The sequence below is a fragment of the Coturnix japonica genome, chromosome 3 (genome assembly GCF_054131305.1).
Source record: "Coturnix japonica strain WE chromosome 3, WE-NBRP24, whole genome shotgun sequence".
NCBI lineage: Eukaryota > Metazoa > Chordata > Aves > Galliformes > Phasianidae > Coturnix > Coturnix japonica.
In genome coordinates this window covers 26,939,380-26,960,041 of record NC_140665.1, presented here as the reverse complement: position 1 = coordinate 26,960,041, position 20,662 = coordinate 26,939,380, and the positions used below count along the sequence as shown (strand labels likewise).

At 42.1% G+C, this 20,662-nt stretch overlaps 3 protein-coding genes across 9 annotated transcripts in view; 1 reads left to right on the top strand and 2 right to left on the bottom strand.

The window, feature by feature from the left end:
* The window catches only part of TTC7A (tetratricopeptide repeat domain 7A), a 162,474-nt gene extending 144,712 nt beyond the window's left edge, over positions 1–17,762 (bottom strand). For 2 of the 7 annotated variants that reach the window (XR_014944632.1, XR_014944631.1), the window contains exons 1-3: positions 4,465–4,768; positions 3,777–3,940; positions 2,056–2,224 (exon numbers count right to left, since the gene is read on the bottom strand). Coding sequence is in view for 4 of the 7 variants with exons in the window: in XM_015857442.3 (XP_015712928.1) it covers positions 2,056–2,224; positions 3,777–3,940; positions 4,465–4,627 (496 nt within the window). In the remaining 3 variants the exon portion in view is untranslated. Of the gene's footprint in view, positions 1–1,308; positions 1,370–2,055; positions 2,225–3,776; positions 3,941–4,464; positions 4,825–17,632 lie in introns of those variants that run through there. The other 5 variants (XM_015857449.3, XM_015857442.3, XM_015857451.3 and 2 more) reach the window with 5 other exon arrangements.
* On the top strand, positions 4,830–8,644 carry MCFD2 (multiple coagulation factor deficiency 2, ER cargo receptor complex subunit). The gene is made up of 4 exons (XM_015857457.3): positions 4,830–4,928; positions 5,033–5,181; positions 5,887–6,046; positions 7,212–8,644. The coding sequence occupies exons 2-4, from the start codon at positions 5,042–5,044 to the stop codon at positions 7,341–7,343; spliced, it is 432 nt and encodes a 143-aa protein (XP_015712943.1). The 5' UTR covers positions 4,830–4,928; positions 5,033–5,041; the 3' UTR covers positions 7,344–8,644.
* SOCS5 (suppressor of cytokine signaling 5) overlaps positions 7,657–20,662 on the bottom strand; it is a 115,381-nt gene continuing 102,375 nt past the window's right edge. Inside the window, exon 24 of the mRNA XM_085543126.1 lies at positions 7,657–17,840. The gene's annotated coding sequence lies outside the window, so the exon portion shown is untranslated. The remainder of the gene's footprint in view (positions 17,841–20,662) is intronic.

Below are 20,662 nucleotides of genomic sequence, written 5' to 3'. Positions count from 1 at the left end.
ACTGAATGCCTTTGATTTGAACTTCTTCTTGTGACCCTTCCCGCACTATCCTTGAGAACAGTACTACCTACACAAAAACCAAGGTGCTTTCATGTCTATATTAAGAAGTAACAAGCTCTGGTGTGAACCGGGTATTCTGGCCCCCTCCTCCCATTATGAAATGATGAAAAATTAATGAAGAATAAAAAATTAAGCAGGGAACTGAAGTTGCTGACATACGAGAGAAAATAATAGACAGGGTTCAGGCTTTTTTGGATTGTTGTATTAATGATCCCTGCAGAAACTTTATCAGTGATACTCAAGACTAACCTTAGAGAATGTTTCAGCTTGTATAAGCTAACAGTAATTCAACCAAAGGCATTGTGGATCAACGGAATTTCTACACAGACACCAAACAAAATAAAAGAAGAAATCAAAGAAGTCCTTATGGTAACATGTAAGTACATTTTAAGTAACTCAAATTCATGCTCTGTTACTTGTCCTGCAGCTGTAGCCCGAGCAGACATATTTTGAAAGGAAAATGTAAATACACACAGCTGTTGTCACAGTTTCCTGTGCAAGTTTCTAACACCTGCTTCTGTAAAACCAGTATGTTATCACACGGAATACAGAAACTATGATCCTAGGAGTGAGCACTTTCTTCGAAGTTAGTGGAGCAAGCTCCATTCTGCTGGACTTTTTGGTCAAAAGCTTTGGTAGAATACCAAGTGACTTACTATATGCCCTGGCTAATCTGAAAGTAACCATTATGGAGGATAAACGCTGTGAAACAGGACCGCAAAGAGCTGACTCTGCAATAGTGGGAGCACTATAAAGTAGAGCCTGATCCTGTGAGGTAAACACCTCCACCTCCTGCATCTTCATAAGGCAGGGTGGTCATCATCTACCACAGAAGTCTTCCAGGAGCAATGCCATTTTGTCAGCATTCACTAATACCTTGTTATACTCCCATCCCACCAAGGACCTTATCCAGTTCCCAGAAAGGCTGAGTGCACCGCTAGTCAGTCTCAAAACACACAAGCCTACAATAAATGGACTAGTAGTCACTCACTCACTCTTCAGTACCATGCAAGCATTAGTACAAGTAAATTAGTCGTACTCCACAAAAGCTCATTAACAAAGCAGATTCAACCAGTGCCACAGCAAACATAACCAAAGCAAGCAAGGCAGCTAAAACAGGTTTTCAAAAAAACAAAACAAAAGGAGAATGAATGTGTGAGATCACGGAACACCCAAATTATTATCAGTAATACTAGCAGCCCAGTCAAACAGTACGTTGGGTTGATTCGGCATCACTCTTTTACATACCAGTTGAAGGTATCTGATCATCACAGAGTTCTCATTCACCTAATTAGCTGGTGGACATGCTGAAAAGAGTAGAAAGCAGTAGATAGGTAGCAGTACTTGAGCAACATTTATAAAGAAACTGAAAGCAAATGAAGGAGAAGGCTACTGATCTTCCCCCTCCCGCATCAATAACCAACTAGATCCTTCCTTTCACCCACACAAAACTGAAACACACTTTCACTATCAACAGAGGCAGTTTTGATTAAGAACTCAGTGCAACATTCGTAGAAATAAAAAGCGAAGGAGACTCCTGTTTGTACATTAGGTCTGACATCGTGTGACAAACTCTGCAAAAACATACTACCCTGATTTGAAAGCACAGATTGCATTAGTCCAGAGTTTAAAACTTGCTAACGCTGTCCTTGTTTATTTCACTGGAATCATTCAGTGGATGAACTCTAAGAGAAAACACAGGCCCCAATTAAGCTGAATGCTCAATTAAAAGTTCCCCAAAAACACAAGCAAAGGTGTGCTGCTGATTCGCAGCCATCAGTTACCACACCATTTCCAATGTCAAGCTTTTCTTTGCAAGTCAGCCAATTTTAAAACCATGGACTAAGACTCCATAATGCCTTTAAAATTAAACTACACAGACTACAGTCGGTAGGATATTTTGAAGGTACAGCACTGCCCTAATTCTGTTCCAGCCTTGGAAATGTAACTTCAGCATCAACAGCATTTTTCGAATGTACACATTTGACCTTTTACCTTTAATAACAAAGGCTTCAGCCACCAGACGCAGCATATACAAAGGTTCATCTTTTGTTGAGAGGTCATCAATTCCTGCTTTTGCATACATGCTGATGGCATCTCTGTAGGATCCCTCTACGTAATGAAGCTTTCCAAGAATCAGCATAGCTTCTGTCATATATTTAGGCTGAAAAGAAGGGTGGGTGGGGGGAAAAAAACAGTGAATACATAGTAAAATACCAGATAGCACAAATGAGGTACTTGTGAACTAATTGAGCAAATTAAGAATGCTTTATTCTTAATCTTGCCAACTAACTACACAGGTTGGAGTAGGAAGGGTTTAATGTCTAGTGATTTCTGTGATATACTTGTGAGAGCAGCAAACCACAAAGGTCAAGGAACTACTCTGAAGTAGTTGACCCTATTCTATTAATTCTCCAGCCACTGCTCACACATAAAAGCCTACCAGTGCCAGAACTAGCCACATGCACATCAATCCCCTGCTCTAGAGCTTGGGAGAAAGTACTGTTTAGCCAAATGCTATCCTCTCCTCCATACCTTTAATGAAAGAGCAAGAAAACTCCCAAATTTTCTCAAGGTAGGAAAAAAAGAAGGCATGTCTATCATTCTGGTTTCCTAAGGATTGAGAATATCCATACAGACTGACAAAGAAAAAAAAATCTCAGTAAAATACCAACATTCAGACCCTTCTCATGCTTCAGAAAGCATGAAGTGATTCCTAACCCTTTGCCCTCCTTTCCTCAAGGCATGCAATCAACACAGGCCCAATCCTACATGGGTAGTTCAGTAATCACTAAGAAAGAAACAGTAGTTGCTATTCCTGAAGCCAAATCTAGCACCCAGTCCTGAGAAAGTTCAGTGGTTCTGTCTGTTACTGGGGTTGAACTATAGAGCTGGATGAATTACATTTCATTCCCTAACCTCCCATTTTTTTAAATTACACTGACATTCAAGAAGTTAATAGGGAGCACCCCTGGGAAAAAAAAAAACAAACAAAAAACCACTGTGTGCCCCAGCAAGTAATCTAAGTATAACACACACACTTCCAGGATAACCAGCCCATAAGTCACTGGACTACAAGTAAAATAAGTCTAGAACTTCAGACTGTTGTGATTCATAGATTTCTTAAAGCCATTTTTGCAGCTGTGTGTTCAGGGATGCCAGCAACCATTGATGCAATCTTGAAGCCCTCCTAAAGCTCTACAGCTTAGCTGATGTGCAGCTACAAACCATGCACCCAGCTCATGAAATACACCTGAGGCATAACTTCACCTATCTTCTCTGGAAGAGGCTGAGCAAGATGACAGGCTGTAATCCAGGCCCTGCGCTACAATGTCAGACACCCAGCAGCTGCCCACAGCAGGCCTCACTTGCATCAGGAGCTGCACACAGTTCCCTCAGCCCATGAGTGGTAGAAGGTCCAGCAGATGGGCTAAACCAGCAACACTGTTCTATGGCCACACCCCAACACTGCAGAGAGCTCTACCTCTTTCTCATTGAAAATAAACAGTTTATATTTGTAGTACATCATCTGTCTTGATGCACTACATCCAAAAGAAGACACTGCAAAGAGATACTGAACTACCAGTATATCAGTAATACCTATAAATACATGACACACAGAGGGACACGATAAGGCAATGTCCCTCCTATCAGGCTAACGAGCACATGAGAAAAGCACCAGACTAACAGGAATCACAGTGACAGAACCCACTTACTCGTAGTTTTCCTCTGATCAAGACATTGGTCAGACGCTGCTTGGCCTCACTCAGTTTTGGCTCATTCCTCTCTGTCAGTGGAATAGAGTCCTTCAGTTTGGCAAAGTTCTCCTTCAAGCATTCTTCCAGCAAAGCTTCTGCGAGCAGCATACTCCCATAGTCCTCTGAAAGCACACAGCCATCAGCAAGAAACTCACTTAGAGCCGATCACTCAAGAATGTTATTTTTATCATATAACTAGCATTACATTAGCAATTAGAGAGCATTAAAGAACACACCACCTTCAAGATGTGGAAGCAGTAACCTCTAGAGACAGAAAGAAATTGTAAGGGTGGGGAAAAGAGAAGTTGCATTAACTTTGGTAACATTATGACACTTCCTTTTAACTTGATTGCTCCCTGATGGGGTCCTATAGCTCTGACAGCACGGTTCATCCTTGTGCTATAGTGACACGGCCTCAATCCAACAGGTAACGCTTTTAGAGCACCCAAACAGCTGTCACGTTTAATGGCACAAGTGAAGGTCCCGGCTCCTTCCCGTCCACACCGACAGGCGAGAGGAGCAGCCCTCGCTTCATCCCGGACAGGGTCCATAGAGCACGGCCGGTTCGCAGTGCCGATGCAGGGGCTCCAGCACAGCGACCCGCGCACCGTAGCGAGACCGCGACCCTCCGAGCGCGGATTCTTACCCGTTTCCTCCACGCCCCCCGCCGCCACTTTCCGCCGTGTCCGTGCCGGCGGCAGCAGCTGCTGCTGCACCAGGAGCCGGAGCTGCCCCCAGTGCCCCTCGGCCCGGCACCGCTCCATCTCCCCCTCCCGCTTCACGTGAGACAGCGGGCCCTTGGCCGCCATCTTGCTGCACGGAGCCGCACGGACTCGGCGGGGCGGGAGCCGCTCACTCCCCGGGAGCCGTGGGGCGGGCAGGGCCCGGCTGTAGGGCAAACCACCCCCCTCACCGTAATCCCCGCCCGCTCCAGCTGGCCGGCAGCGAGCGCTCCACGTGGAATTACAGCGGCCGTGGGCGGGGTGTTTGCTTGCGGCGGCTGCGCGGTGTGAGCGGGGCGGTGTGATGGTGGCGGCTCCACCTGCTGGGCACGGAGCGGCGGGTGCGGAGCGGGGCCGGGCCGCGGTGTGACGGCGTCAAGGTGTCACGGTACACTGCTGTGGGCCCCGGGGAAGGTGGGGGATAAATGTTGGGCCGAGCTGTCTGGTCCCGTTTTAATCTAAGGGAGCGCATGTGTTTTCTTTTTGTTCCAGGAGACCACGATGGCCCCCGTGCGCTTTAGGAGCCCGCTGCTGTTGTGCCTGCTGGCCGCATGGCTCGGCCCTGTCCCGGCCGAGGAGCCCGCGGCGGACAGCACGCCGACACACGGCCGCCTCGATAAGAACATGGTGCAGGACAAAGAGTAGGTGCTCTGACAGTGTAACTTCGTCTGTGCTTTGCTTGGCTCTCAAGTCGGGTTACGGGAGCTGGGTCACAGCTTGGGGCACCCTGTGTCCTCAGGGTGTTGTATGAATGGCTGCAGTCGGAGGTGAGGCATTCGCTCACTAAGTTTACTGGAGATGGGAGGTATGGAAAGGCCTCTCTGTTCCTTTAGCCCTGTTGGCGCTATGGAGCATTCCTTACAGGTATCTTGCCTGCCTAGAGCAACGTAATGTAAACAAAGCTGTATTTTAAAGAGGTAGGGGAGAGTTTTATTCTTCCTTGCTTCTTCATACCTAAAAGAGACGTAGCAGCAAATAACATTCCCTGGTTCACATTTGACTGGAAGCAATGTTCCTCTGGTTACTGAGCTTTGGAAGCCAGCCAGAAGGAGATTCAGGGCACTGCTTCACTTGTTTCTATAATCTATTAAGTAGACCAGAAGAAAGAGAAGCAGCTATCTAAGATATCAGAGACCACTATGGCACCTTTAGCAAACAACCTTTGTACCCTCCTCGTTCCACTATATAAATATCTTTCAGCTGAAGGGAGTGTGCAGGGTGTTTGAGAGATATGTGGTTCCCATGTACTTAGCTGCTTGACCTAAGACTAAATTTGATGTAAATAGAGAATTAATAATTAACTGTTAGCACTGTGTTTTGTCGTTTTTTTCTTTGTTTTTTCATAGCCACATCATGGAACACTTGGAAGGAGTTATTGAAAAACCAGAGTCTGAGATGTCTCCACAAGAGCTGCAGCTTCATTACTTCAAAATGCATGATTACGATGGCAATAATTTGCTAGATGGGTTAGAGCTCGCTACTGCCATATCACATGTCCACAAAGAGGTAGATGAATATTGTAATAGTCTGTGTGTTTAGAAAACAGTCTGAAAAGCAGCATAATGTAGAACATCTACAATATACCTTCAGGGCAGTTGCAGTACAACAGTTTGGCCTGAAAATGAGACTGTCTCCCATTTGGTTTCACTTTAAAAAGTCCTGGCTTCATTACAGTATTTCACAACATCATTTTCAAGAAGGCTCCACTGTAGTTTAAACTTCAGTCTGAATGGGGAGTGGAAGTGATTTGATAGAGAGGACGCTTTGATTGGCAGAGATGGGGAGAGGACAAAGGGAAATTATCCACATTGGAATTAGGCTAAAACAAGGTTATAGAAGTAACGCGTGGTGATGCTGCTGCAGGTCCCAAGGCTGCTGTTTTCAACTCCAGAGTGTTGGGAGACCTCTTGCACAGGAGACCTCTTGCACAAACTTAGTGTAACAAGAACCACTCATAGTGTGCCTTTTTCTAAACACATTATAGTCCCAGCTATGAACATTGAAGGACAAATGGAGCTATATGTGCTTTAGAAAGATAATGTTAACACAGTATCTCACATCGACCTTTTGAAAATTACAGTTCAAAATGTAATTTCATATATACATCTCTGGCCAAAAAAAATCCTGCATCAAGAACAGAACGATGGCTATTTCTTTTGCTAGGGCCCCTTTTCCTATTCCTCTTTGTTCCCAAGAGCCGATACTGAGAAATTTACTGTCTTTAAGCTACCATGTACTAAACATGCTGGTTTTCTCATTACTCACTGTTCTGCATGCTCAGCATGTTGCGGGTTTTGATGTGAAGCAAGATGTTTCTGCACCATCTAGAAACTTCTGTCCGTGCCACATCCAGATTCCCATTAAGAATACGTCTGTTAGATTAGTAACTATCATTGTACATTTTGCTATTTGGCTGTTAGGTCTCTTGGCCAAGAATGTGAACTGGATATAGCAGATACAAAGTGCTTGTTTTGAAAGACAGAGCGTAGACTTAGTAGATTTCATCTGATAAAATTTGCTTATATTGAAATAAATATTACATAAAACTTAATGCCATCTTAAACATCAAACACGAGCTGCTTAGCAAAAATTAGATGCCAGTAATCTCTCAAATGTGCCACTACATGGGAAACTGCTTAACTGTTAATTGTGTTGTGTTTCCTTGATGTAGGAAGGTGGTGAGAATACCCAGGCAATGAAAGAAGAGGAGCTAATTAGTCTAATAGACGACGTTTTAAGAGATGATGATAAGAACAATGATGGATACATTGACTATGCAGAATTTGCAAAATCACTGGAATAAGGTTCTGAAGGGGGCTTGTTTCTCTGTCTGAATGGAAATGTGACCCAGTATAATGTGATTTATTAATCATGTCAACCTTTGTGCTGAGGTATTTGTGAGCTGAGGTGTACCGGTCCCAGATGAATTTGCTTGCAAAATGTCTGCAAAGAGCCTGGCTATCTCAGAGTGATGCCCATGTTTGACTAAATGTAGGTACGTATTTGAATCTTGAATCATGGAAGCATCAAAATAATTCCATAGGATACAGCTGGCAAACTCTTAAGCTATAAACTATATGTGAGTACTTAACACAATCAGATGCAATCTAAATTACTTCTTTTTTTCTTTTTTTTTGAGTTATATAACAATTGTTTGCTTACATCTTCTATCTTATCTTATCACATACCTAGAAAGAAAGAAAAGGTGGTGACTGCATAAAGTTGTATATCAAGAAGAAATTTCCTTCTCACTAATTTTGAAGGAAATTTCCATACAGGTGTGGTGCTTGAAACACCAATTGTAGCAGAAAAGTGTTTGAAAGTGGTTTGTATCTGAGGTCACTGTAATACCCTGTAATACCATATGGACTTTAATGCAACCTTCAAAGAAACTGAGTCTTTTAAAATATATGTACTTTCTAGCCTACCCTTAAGCATTATATATAAATATACATTATTTTAAATTTCTTCTCATCCTTCACAAATTTACTGTTTATTTTTACCTTCTTCTCTTACCTTCCATGGTCTTTTCCTAAGAAAATGAAAGTATTTTTAATTCATATACAACGTTGTATTAATGCTGCATACCATTTACTAGAATACCTTCTGCTGTCTCATTCTGAAGGTCACGTTAACTGTAAGCCGGTTCAATACACTGAACTTTCTTTTCAATTTGGTTCTTAAAGTATTAGCCAGCAGGATCATCTGTGAGCAAGTAATGCTGCCTTGTTGAGGTTTAATATTTCTTGATGCATAAGTTACAGTGTTACTTTCAGGAGGTATTTAATCACTGTTTCAAGATACTTGAATGTTTGTAAACAGACATGGTTCTAGGAATGTTTTCACCGTCCTCAATACTTGCTAGGTCAAGCAGTGTAAGGATATTAGACAATGATGTACTGCTGCTTCATTGACATTTGGTAACCATAAAGCATAGCTGAAATCATACATTGCATTCAAACACTGTCCATGAATAGAGCATCTAAATGTTGGCGTTCCTGTAAAATGCATAAAGAGCTATTTTCTGTACAAAATTATTCTTATACGAGAGAAACACATTTGTAAAGGAAATTACTCCATTTGTTTAAATGTTTGCGCAATGGATCCTGTGTTGGACTTTTTATTGGATTTGTTTTTGTAATAACTACTTTGTGACCAGGGTCGTGCTGGTTGTACAAGCAATAAAACAAAGTTGGGATTGTAGCACTTGGGAGCCAGCATGAAATGTGGGAAGTTCTAGTGAGGCGTGTGCTTAATTTTCCAATAGAAAGCCCGTTTGTGTTACTAGCAGTCATTTTAAAAACAGTCGGGTGGGTTTTTTTGGTTGTTTTTTTTGTTTTAATTTCCATGGTAATAAATTTGGAGTGAAAGTTGATGCTGAAAAAAGTACAGAGAATTGTTAGCGGATAGGAAGGGAGGGGAGACATGAGGAGGTTCAGATCATCAGTCCTGAGCATTTAAAGGCTGTTGATCCTGGCAAGCCCTACATGCTTATTTCATAAGCTTTTTTCAACTTACTTTGGACCAAGAAACTGACTTCTATGGCCAGCTCTTAAAAATCATTCTTTACTTATCAAGCACAGTGGTCAGAGACTAAGAAAAATGCTTAAACTTAGTCTGGCGACCAGCTATGTGGTATGTACTTACATAAATGTCGCATTTATTTAGTTATTAACAGCTATCCTATGTGGCAAGGGAAGCGTTGTACCAGGAGTAATGATGATAAATACAGGTATTGTGGACAGCATTTTTTACCCAATAATTTAAACGTGTTTTTAAGGAGTTGGCTGCTTGTATAAAATGAGAAATTGCTTACCAAAAACGGAGAATAAAATTGGCATCTTTCATTCCACAATGCATTAAGAGAGAGTAAAGTACAATTTCTGCTTCCCTAGAAAGATGTCCAGTTCTTGAAGTATCCAAGCTGAAACCTGCAGCATCATGTCTTTAACAAAGGCATCCATTTAATTAAGGGCACTTAAATATAAATGCTTGAATCAAACTATTTTATTTTTTGGTCGTTTAAGTAATTTGTGTGCTTGTTGTAACTCATGCAGTACCCTAAATATGTTGGTACGGGTCATACGGACATACAGTGTTCCATATTTGTGTATGTAATGTAGAAAACAGGGCCTTTAACACAGAAGTACTCACCAGCTAAAAAGCTGCTTTACCTTCCAAAGAACAGTACTAACTGGATAATAAATGGATAGTAAAGCAGGAGGGGTGTTTGATTTAACAAGTGTTAACTGCCTCCCTGTCAGAAACAGAAAACTAGGAGAAGCCTGTGCTGTCTTCAGCTCTTCCAAGTCTATGATGTCAGGGAACTAGAATTAGTTTTCCCCATTAGAGAATACATCTGGCCTTGCATTACTGTACACTATCTTTTTTGTTAAGGTATCTAGATTGTCTACTTTGACCTTAAATAATACTGCCTGATCTAGCAGCTAAAGAAAATACTTGGACTGATTCCTGAACCACTCATAAACCAAGCTATCAGTCACTGGTCCGCCTAGATCACAGTCAGAAGTCTTTTTAAAAGGAGTACAAATTAATGACAGAAATGCAGTCAGCAACTGTTTTATTTCCAAAGTCACACAAACTTTAGTATCTTCTTTTGGCTCATCACAGGTAACCTCAAAATGTCTTAGATACATTACAAAATGGTCCAAATCCTGATCTCATCTAAAGCATTTTCTTAATACGAGCCATTTGCAAGAGCAGAAACAGTAATTCAGGATTCATGTTATCCTCCCTACAGCCACTAGATAGCGCGTCAACACCACACACTTCTTAGAGGTATGCAACTTAAGAGTGTTTCATACATGGATTTCTTTATAGTATCAACCACTACTGTGAATACCAGCAAACCTGATTGAAGTGACAGTACAGCAACCGGTGTAACACAGTCAGTAAAAGGAATGTAACAGGAAGGCTTTATAAAGCAAGCACCAGGCCTGACTTGACTTCTTGACCATCACTAGTTGACCTATGAGAGGGACCTCTGAGGTATGGACAGTACTCTCAAACAACATGAAAGAATGTTAGGGGTTTTTAGTAGGACCAGAAGCCTTAATGTTTTTGCATCTCACATTAGTAAGGATCTCTCGTTATGAGGCATACTTACAGTGTGAGATGAAGAAGAAAGTAAGAGGCTGTACTTAAAGCAAAAGTTTAAGCTTACTTTCTTCTTCATCTCCTCCCGTGACATTGTTGCTGTCTTTCCACTGCATCACAAAACAATTCTAAGTTTTTAACCAACAAATTAAAACAAGGATCATTACATTCTTTAGTCTGCATTATTTACCATCACAAAGAGTTTGTGCTCTAAATGTTTCATTGGCACAGATAGCTGTCTGCACTGAATGGGATCTATTATAAGAGCAATTATTTATGCCTTACGGAAAGTTTAAGTTCAATTATGTTTTTCTTCCTGCTCTTCATTCTAAATTCTGAAACATCCTAAATCTTAAGAGCTGATACATGCTCTAATTGTCACTACCTTCCTCAGCTGAGTGGCAGTTTTGCACTTAGGTAGAGGGCAGTGTAACAGTATACTGTCATATATGACATTTTTAAGAATTCATTTCTGCAGTGAACGTAGTGTCAACCTCTGCCACTTAATCCCACTGACTGACAGCAATAGATGTCAAGAAAGCGGATGTCAATAAACCCAGGGAATGGGTAGGGAAGGTCTCATAGAAGGCAAACCTTGGGGGAAAAACAAATTACAGAGAGCTGTCAGTTCCTTCAACAGATGCTAATAAGAAATCAATTGCAAGCTATACCAGTTTTGAGGAAAGTAAGGAAATTCTGCACAAGTCGGCTAATTTATAACATTTTAATTGACCATAAGCAAGAGAGAGAGAGAGATCGGTAATGAAGAAACTAGGTCAGCTGGTGGAGAGCCCAGCACAGTATGTCATCCATAAGTGTGTATGTACATACCATAGAATCATTGAATTGTAGAACGGCATAGGTTGGAGGAGACCTTGAAGCTCATCTAGTTCTAACCTTCCTGCTATGGGCAGGGCTGCCACCCACCAGCTCCCACCCCCTGCTGGCCACCCCTCTTTTGATGCAGCCCAGGATATTGTTGGCCTTCAGGGCTGCAAGGGCATTGATGGTTCATGTACAGCTTTTGTCCATCAGGTCCCCCAAGTCCTTCTGCACAGGGCTACTCCCTGAGTTCTCCCAGTTTGTACTCACAGACCCGGTCAGTAAAGAAAGAGCTTTAGAAGTTTTTAAATTGCCTGGGCCCAATCAGCTTCAGTCTAGGAGTCTTAAAGAGGGTGAAGTAATGGCCATAAGTGTCATATAACTCAAATTTATTTATTTAATTTAGGATTTTTTTTTTTTTGCAAAGCCTTTGGAATACTTCCTCATAAACAGGCTGGTGAATTGTGATCTAAATGAAACTGCTGTGGGAAGGGGCAGGAGGTCAGGTCTGGTTGGATGATAAAATTCACAGTATAATTAAAATGTAACATATCAAAATAGATGTGTTCTACAAGGAATTCAGTGGATATTGGTCCTGTATCCAATTTTATCTGATGTTTTCATTGAAGGCTTGAAGATGAAAGTATGAAGAAGTGTAAAAGAAGTACAGCTATTAACAATACAAGTGGAGATATTATGAATGGCAGAATCAGAATTTAAAATGATATATATTTAGAGAAGTCATCTAAACCAGATGGAAGGTAATAGTGCAAAGTGCCACACTTAAGCAGAAATAGTCATCTGCCTAGTTCATAAGATAAAAACTAGGAACTGTGGTGGAACACAAGCTGAGCATGAGTGGCAGAGCTGTGCGTTTGCATAAAGCACAGATATCACACTGGGATGTCTAAGAGGGTCTTCAAGACAATGAATAGAGTCCTTGTGGTCTTATCTATGCTGGTGATGACTCAGCTGGAAGACAGTGTTCTGTTTTGTGCACTGCACTTCAAGAAAGACCTGAACTAGATGGTGAGAGACCAGAGGAGATCAACAGAAATGGACGCAAGTCCTGAAAACATGAGAAAAAAAAACTGCAAGATATTATTTTTTTCCCCCTAAAGAAATAATGTTTGAAAGGAAAGATTAATGTCTTCAACTCGCAATAGTGAAGTCAGTTGTTCAACTGTAGGGAACAGCTGGGAGGACAGTCTTGCTGCACTCAGTTCCCGTGCTGTATGACAGAGCAGCCTGCAACCAGGAATCTCCTGCTCAGTCTTGGCAGAGTGTGCCCACTACCACAGCGCACAAGGACAAAGCCTGCCAAGTTTCTACTGAGCACATTCAAGGTGTGATTGTCAAGAGCCAGACCTGGACGCTTTGAATCAGGAAGAGGTGGGGATGGAAACATAGCCATGACTCTAAGATAATGTTTCACTTAGGTTTCCAGCCCTAGCTCCTAAGCACAAAGATACTAAAGCTGCTTCTTAGAAAAGAAAAAATAAATAAAATAAAAAAGGGTATTGAGAGTTTTATAAAGGACAAAGCGAACTCCTAGCCCTGTTTTTTGCAAATACTCAACTATTTTTGCTGAGACTGAGAACAGAGCGCAAGAACATCCACACTGAGTTAAAGCAAAGGTTCATTTAGCTCAACAGCTTGTCTCAGTAGTGGCCAAGAACAGATGCTGATGGAATAATAAAGAACAGAGAAAGCATACGGTTATGCTTCTCACAAATACATTCACAGGTTCCAGCAATTTGTGGCTCAGGGACTTGACTTCAACAACAACAAAAAACCACTAAAGTCAGAAAGATCAAGGCTTAAATGTTAAAGTCAGGCAACACTACTAACTGCAAACAAGGTCTTATGGAACATGGGCAACGTCCCACAGTCAGTGGTATGTATTGGGCAGACTTTACTGTTGACATTGCTAAGCCATGACCTTCAGTATAAGCTAAGTGCATGATGCAGCAGTGATCCCAGAGAACCACATTATTGCAGTGGTGTAGCACAACTATACTGTTTCTAGATATCACATGCTTCTTATCTAACTGGAAGCTTTCAAAATTGTCTAATGGTTCAGTTGACTTCTGGTTTTGGTCACACTTCAAGAACCATATTTAAGAATTACCCAATTTTGAGAAAGCAAAAGCATGTATTTTGAAATAAATCCTCTTTAAGAAACACAACAATATGCCGCAGAACTTATTTTGTCATAAAACTGCAATAAGCCACAAACACAAAAATATTGACTTAAGTGTCATCGTCTGTGGCTCGCAGCCATTGGAGAGTGACATATTGGCACAAATCATGGCAGGTATGATGTTTTGTTCCAGGAAAGAGAACTGAGATGGGTAGAAATAAGACTTGAACGCCAGTCCCTCTGGGAGGTGTCTTCAGAGACTCTGCAGAAGTAACTGTAAAACCACACCATCAGCCTCAGCATAGAGTGGAATGGGAGTCAGGAAATGCACTGGTGAGGATGTTAGGTAGCAGTGCATGCATTTCAGACTGGTCTAAGAGAAGGAATGTGTATGTTTAGGATGCATGCAGAGTTGGTTAGAAACCTCACATTTGCCATCATAAATTTAAGAACACGTTGGCACTGACTAGTGAAGTTAAGATCTCCAAAGAACACATAACACGTATACATACACCAAGGCGGAAACCACTTTCAGTAACCAAATAATTCTGTCACCAGACAGCCTAAAACTACTCAAAGGCACCATTTCTGGCCAAGACCAACAGATTTACATTTTTTTTTGAAAGTCTAGGCAAATGAATTTTCAGGATATGACAAGTCAAAAAGCCTTTAGGAAAATCTCCAAGCAGATGATCTCATTTTTTAGCTGTCATATCTCTTAAACACCTTGACCAGTTTCCTTCAACTCTTCCAAAATATTTGTCCCAGAATAAGATTATGCTTGTGAAGTTGTAGGTGTATAGGGCTAATTTTGGCAGAGACAGGAATAGGAATAAAACCAAGTTTATAATGGAAACTTAAGGACATCTGCAGTTTACTGAATACTGTTCACTGTGATCTATATAGCGCATGATCATTGCAGCAAAAATATAAAGTGCTTTTATTGCCAACGAGGGAAAAGACTGCTTCGCCCATGTGATGTCCTACCTATGAGATTAAAAGTCCTGGCAGGTCATGCAAATATTTTTGCTTCCTCCCACTAAAATGTTTATAGGATCCAGATTCATTTCCTATGGTCTGGCTTCAGGATTTCTGCAGAGACTGTTACACCATGTTGGTAGTGCAGAATGATGACAAGTTCTGACTGCAGATATGTCTCTACCACAGGTCTTATTAAAACTGCAACATGTCGTTGAGATACCCAACCACCTTTAAATTAGTCAGCTAAGATACTGCTAACACCATTACAGAACACAGCACAGCAGCAAAACCCAGTATGAACACTAAGTAAGCGACTCATACATTTTGCAGGCCATGCTGAACACTGTGTTCCTGGGACAATGTTACTAATCGGACCCAGAGTAGCTAGTTTAATGGTGATTTTGGTATGCAAGAGCGAGCTCTACACCATCTGAACACAGTACTCGTACGGTTTTTTGCTGAGATCTGGAAATTTTCTAGCTTGTGCAATGGCTAAGGGAGAACTCCTCTAAGGAGTTTAACACAAGCTTTCTCAGATTCCTGTGGAAGTTAAAGGTCCTTCCTGGGGGCTTGTAAAGCTCTGTCTAATAAAAACAGTTTAGGGAAAGAGAAAGGTGTGTACCAGCTGCAGATCAGAGAGCACATTTCCTCCAGAGTACAGTTGAGCTCCATCTGCAGATACTGCTCCCAGAAACAGCACATCACCCTCAAAATTATGGAGCTCACTCATCTCATAAGCTAGCAACTTCAGTCTGGTACTTAGATCAGCATGGAGATCTGACAATCTATCCTGATATCACTTGATGAGGAATGCTGGTCAGGAATACAACAAACGGACAAGAGTGGAGAAGGCAAAGGATAAGATAAAGAGAGCTGTATGGAGTCATGCACACCTAAACCCAGGATGTGCTCAACCAAAAAACAGTAGTGCCACCCTTCCAAATTCTACTCCCTATTAGTGTAATCTCAGTCTGCTCGAAGCAACTTTTGTCAATACATCGCAGCTTTCAATAATGGACTAACTATATTAGGACACCAAAGTACAGCCTCAGAAGGTTGGACGTTTATGAAAAGGTTAAAACTGTCAAGAATATCTACCAAGTTGAGAGACCTGGATATGAAACCTCTTGCACCCAGGCTGTTTAGCTTCTATTCCAGCTTTGGGTTGTGCACTGACCACTAAGGAGAACCTAGATCCAGATGTGTCTCCTGATGACTCAAGAAAAGACAAACATACGGTTAATCTCTGAAAAATTGTGTCTGAGTGACTTTTCACTGATAGATAATCTTGGAAATTCCATGAATATTCATTTCGTCCCTTCCTCACACAGAAATTCAGTTTGTGGTGACATATGGCAGGGGAAATTTCAGCTCAAGGAGCTGAAGCCAGGCAAAATCATAATCAGAAACAAGGCCTTCTAATGGAAACTGTTACACAGCCGTAGCTATTGGGCCACTGTCATCTTCACAGCCAGAGAGTGATTTAATCCGTCTGTTATGAGAGCACTGGGAGTGATGAATAGGTCTTTGTATTCACTCTCGGCAAGTACACACCCAGAATGACATGATGTAGGTTTTTTTAGTCTGTTAGTCCACTGGATCTTTAAAGAGCCATGAGTTTGCACAACATGGCTATCCAAAGCAGTGCCACAAGATATCATCCACATTCAAAAAGATGGTTTCCAGGGTGGCTGAGTGCATCCCTCATCCACAACTTCATTACCTATGCAACTTATGAACAATGCAGCCCAGTTTAGGCCTCAGATAAAGCTACTCATGCTGGTCACCCTTCTTCTAACCAGGATGGTATGGGGACATAGCTGCAGCTTGTCTGTGGCTGCCAGCACAAGAAAAAGCACAACCACAGGGCTCCTCCACAGAACCGTGCTGCTTAGACCGACCAGGGCTGACCTGGATGACATGCTACCTACCCTACAACACTTCGGTCCGAGGTCATGTACATCTTCTAAACTCAGCTGTGTTGCAAGTGGTGCGAATTCTATTTCATTTTGGCACCACCCCCAAAGAAGTTTTCTGCCATTCAGATGAACATGGCCTATTTATTTTTCTCTTACATTTGTGATGAGTTATTTATTAGCTCTTAATCCCAATGTGGACAAAGGGCTCAGACTTCATTAAGTTAGACTTCAGTCAGAAGCTAAACACTATGAATGATGATTTTCCTCCCTCTCCATTTCCTGAGCTGTCCTTATACATACATACTCTTGAGACTTAAGGGTGAGCTGATCTTGGGGGAAGACACAGTAGAGAACAGATTTGTGTGGGCTGACTGTGTTGGCGGTGTTGGATTTGAAAGGGGCAGGGCACAGCTGACTCCTCTGCATCTGAGCTACAGAAGCTGGATTTTACAGCCAGGGCACAAAGGCTTGGCTTCTTGCTGTGCTGATGGTGTCTTGCCCCAGCAGAGTGTGCTGCCACAGTCAGAGAAAGTTGGGAAATATTTCCCTGTCCCTTTTTTTCCAAGTCACAGGTGGGTTTTCAGGGAGCACCTTTCTTTAATTCCCAGAGAGCAGTTGGGCCCAAGACCCTACACATCTCTACTCTGGAGTATCATGAAAGGCTTGAACAGTGTTGCTTGCTACTACCAGAAAGCACATTGTTCACCAAGGTGCAGAACTGTCAGAGCTGGTTTCTAACTTTTAATTTATCTGGCAATTGGCTAGGAAACTTGAAGTGCTGACAAGCCACAGACTACAAGTAGGTACTTAAATCCATCCCTGCTCAATGAAATGACAGGAATTATGTACTCAAAGCTAAGAGTGTGCTTGAGTGCTTCACTGAAAGGCATAAACCTTGAATTGAGGTAGTTAGTTGAGGATAAGAGAAGGCGAGCTGGGGACATTCACCCTACAGTCATTAGTTCAGAAGGTGCAAGATGGGCTCTAATGTTCACCATGAGTGAAGCCAGATGCATTTGGGAACCAACTAAGGAGAAAATAGACTGGGACACATAACAGCTGTAGCATTTCCCATTTAAGTAGTGCAGAGAATGATCAAGCATACTGTACCTGTGAAGATGCAAGTCACTTCAAGCAGTTAATAGGTTCACTGAACAACCACCAAGCTACATAATTAGATTGAAAGTACCAGCTTCTCAGTCTATTCTTTCCTTTTGATAGACGTCTCCCAGAAGTCAAGCATGATTTTCACAAGGCGAGATAATAAGCTGTCTGTTGTAGGAAGCCTGGAGTGAACCACGCAGAAAATCAACCCAGTCTGAAAACAAGAAACATGGCAAAATGCAAAATCAGTTACTTTAAAAATAAAAAGAGAGAATAATTCAAACAAGCAAGCTTTGGCTTCTAGGTACTATTCTAAGTCATCAACAAAATGGGAAAATAATGATACGAAACTTGCTGAAATTAACTCCTGATATGTATTTGCCAGTGTCATTGCTTGCTTTCCAGGCTACACAATTGCATCTCCAGTAGACATCAAGTTAGAGAGAGAAAGGAGAAAGGGAGGCATCACAGAACAGTGAAGGGACAGGAAACCAAGGAGGAACAGTATATAATGCTTTTATATGTTATATCACATATAGCATACATATTTTGACTTTCACTAAATGTTTGTTTATTTGCATATTTCCTTCCAAAAGTGGCTGGGAAAACTCAGATCATCATCTAGTTTTGCGAGTACGGGATGTCTTCTTGTACAGAAGACACCTAAGAAAACTCATGTAACCCATGCAAATTGCCAGGGCATTGAGTAGACCGTGGGCCATAGGAATGGGCCATAGGAGTGTGGGTGAGCTGAGCTCTGTGTGGCTTAGAGCTGGGCAGGGATGTGGGAAACTGGAACCCAGTCCAACTGTGGCCTCACTGGGTCAGAAGCTGATGGCCCTGGGGCTGAGGTGGGGCCTAGACCAGTTGGAGTTAGGGTGGGGAGTGGGCAGCAACATCAGGGCCCAGTAGTACTCCCAGTGCTTTGGCAGCCATAGCACAAGTGCCTACAAGATGACACGACTGGTAGAGACAGTGGAAGGTTGTGCTATTGAAGAGTGAGCAAAGCTCCAAAATGGTGGCAAGGTAACACTTTGATATAGAAAGGGAAAGGGGAACTTCACAGAAACCAAGACAAAGGGTAACTGTAGATAGTTTACATTTAAAAGGGCAGGGAATTACAGACACTTAGTCAAAAGAAAACCAGAGAAGAGGGCAATAAAGATAAGAAGAAACTGTCCGGAGACCTCTGACAAGAAGGATTAGATACCCCCGGGCAAGATGATGCCAGCATGGGAGAACAATAACAGCAGATAACACCAAGAAGAAAACAGCAGAAGAATTTCACCCCAAAACAGCGGCAAGGGTCGTGGGGAATGGGGTCAGGGGGAATGAGGGAATGGGGTCATAGGGAATGTAATGAATATGTAATCAAACTGAGGAGGAGACTATAGATTATGTATTAGCTTGACCTATATCTGTAACACACTTTTCTCCTTACGGTGTGCAAGTTTGGTGGAGCTATCCCCCTTGCACCCGGCACTGCACAACACTGGAATAAACATACCTGCTTTATAACCCATCTTTGGATTATAGAGTTTGATTCCGCAAGTCAATCTGGCACCCCAGATGGGACTCGAACCCACAGTCCCTGTCTTAGGATTCACTGTCACTGTCTCCAGCTGTTTGGCAGCAAATCCAGCAGTGCCCATAAAGAGAAGATGCAAACTTCCTTGACTTACCTGGTAGGGCTGTCCCAAGCAGGGAGACGTTGTCTGAAAAACTGATGTTAACCCAGCACCTCCACTCCTAGCAATGGAAAATAGTTCTTTCATGCCCTTTGTTGAAGAAAGGCATTCTCATCAGCCTCTGCTACTTCATTCCCACCCCACTCTGGGACTGGCTGTAATGGTCGTTCCCAAGAGAGGAAAGGAAGAGGTTGGACACCTGAGGCTATTGTTGCTTCCTCAGCAAAACAGTTACCTCAAAGATCAGAAAGCTGGGTTTACTCAGGTGGAATATTCTACATAAAGCCTTTATGATATTTTTCTTCAGCAACGAGTCAAGAATTTGTCAGTGAGTGACAGTTTGGGTTGCTGGGCTTTAGTGGTTCTTATTTTTCTCCCCTCAGTGATTTGTGCCAACTGTTACTTCATGCATATGGAATACACAGCTTCTAGCCTTTCCTTGCTGGTGTGAAGTAAGAGTTTGGCACGTGTTGAAAACAACAAGTAGAAATTAACTTGCTCTCTCCCATCCTCAGTGTCAATAACTGCCAGTAATTATTCAGAGTATTAAACACAGCCATCTTGCCGTCACCTTAATTCTTCACATTAAAAAGGGATTATATAACAAATTAGTCTGATTTAGTCTATCTTCCAGGGACTTACTCAGTGGTTCACTCTTCCTTATTAAATTAACAGTTGAAGAAGCTTTGGCTTACAGATATGCTATGAAATCCTCCCCAGGTTCAGACCACCGATGCTAGGGGTTGCTCAAGTGCTTACTGCTCTGGAACCACCTCCTTGATATTTGCAGAGCCTGAACTCCAGCTGACCCACCACACTGAGAAAACACATTGGTAGACACTTGTAATCTGATCTTCTGACATTCGCCTTCCAATTTAGAATAAGTGATCCCCAGTCCAGTGGGGTCTTACAGACTCAACTCTTTCCTGTGCTTGTTTAAATATAAATTGGAGTTCAGACTTGGGGTATGTGACAATGGAGTCTCTACTAATTCTCTCTCTTGTGATGGCTTAGTGAGAAGTAGCAGTTGCAAAGCACAGATAGATCCCTTTCCACCAGATGTGTGAGGACATCTCCATTGCATTCAGCAGTGGGAATGTCTGCTCAACAGAAGGAAAAGTTGCAAACGCACAGGCTGTCTTATTCCTCCTCGGCTTAATGAAGTCTGATGATGGTTAGTCATATGAAAGCCTGACGCAATGCCCACTGCAGCCAAAGGCTGTTTTTCTTCTGGTTTTATAGGCTTTGGATCATTGCCTTGTTCAAAACACTAAACCTGTGAGTATTTCAACCTTTAGGGTCAAAAATCATTATTTTCTACATTCTTTGCCTCTATTTGTAATGAACT

Coding starts and splice junctions, on each gene's coding strand:
- MCFD2 (XM_015857457.3), top strand. CDS start 5,042: ATGGCCCCCGTGCGCTTTAGGAGCCCGCTGCTGTTGTGCCTGCTGGCC. Junction 5,182..5,886: donor AACATGGTGCAGGACAAAGA/GTAGGTGCTCTG, acceptor GTTTTTTCATAG/CCACATCATGGAACACTTGG. Junction 6,047..7,211: donor TATCACATGTCCACAAAGAG/GTAGATGAATAT, acceptor TCCTTGATGTAG/GAAGGTGGTGAGAATACCCA.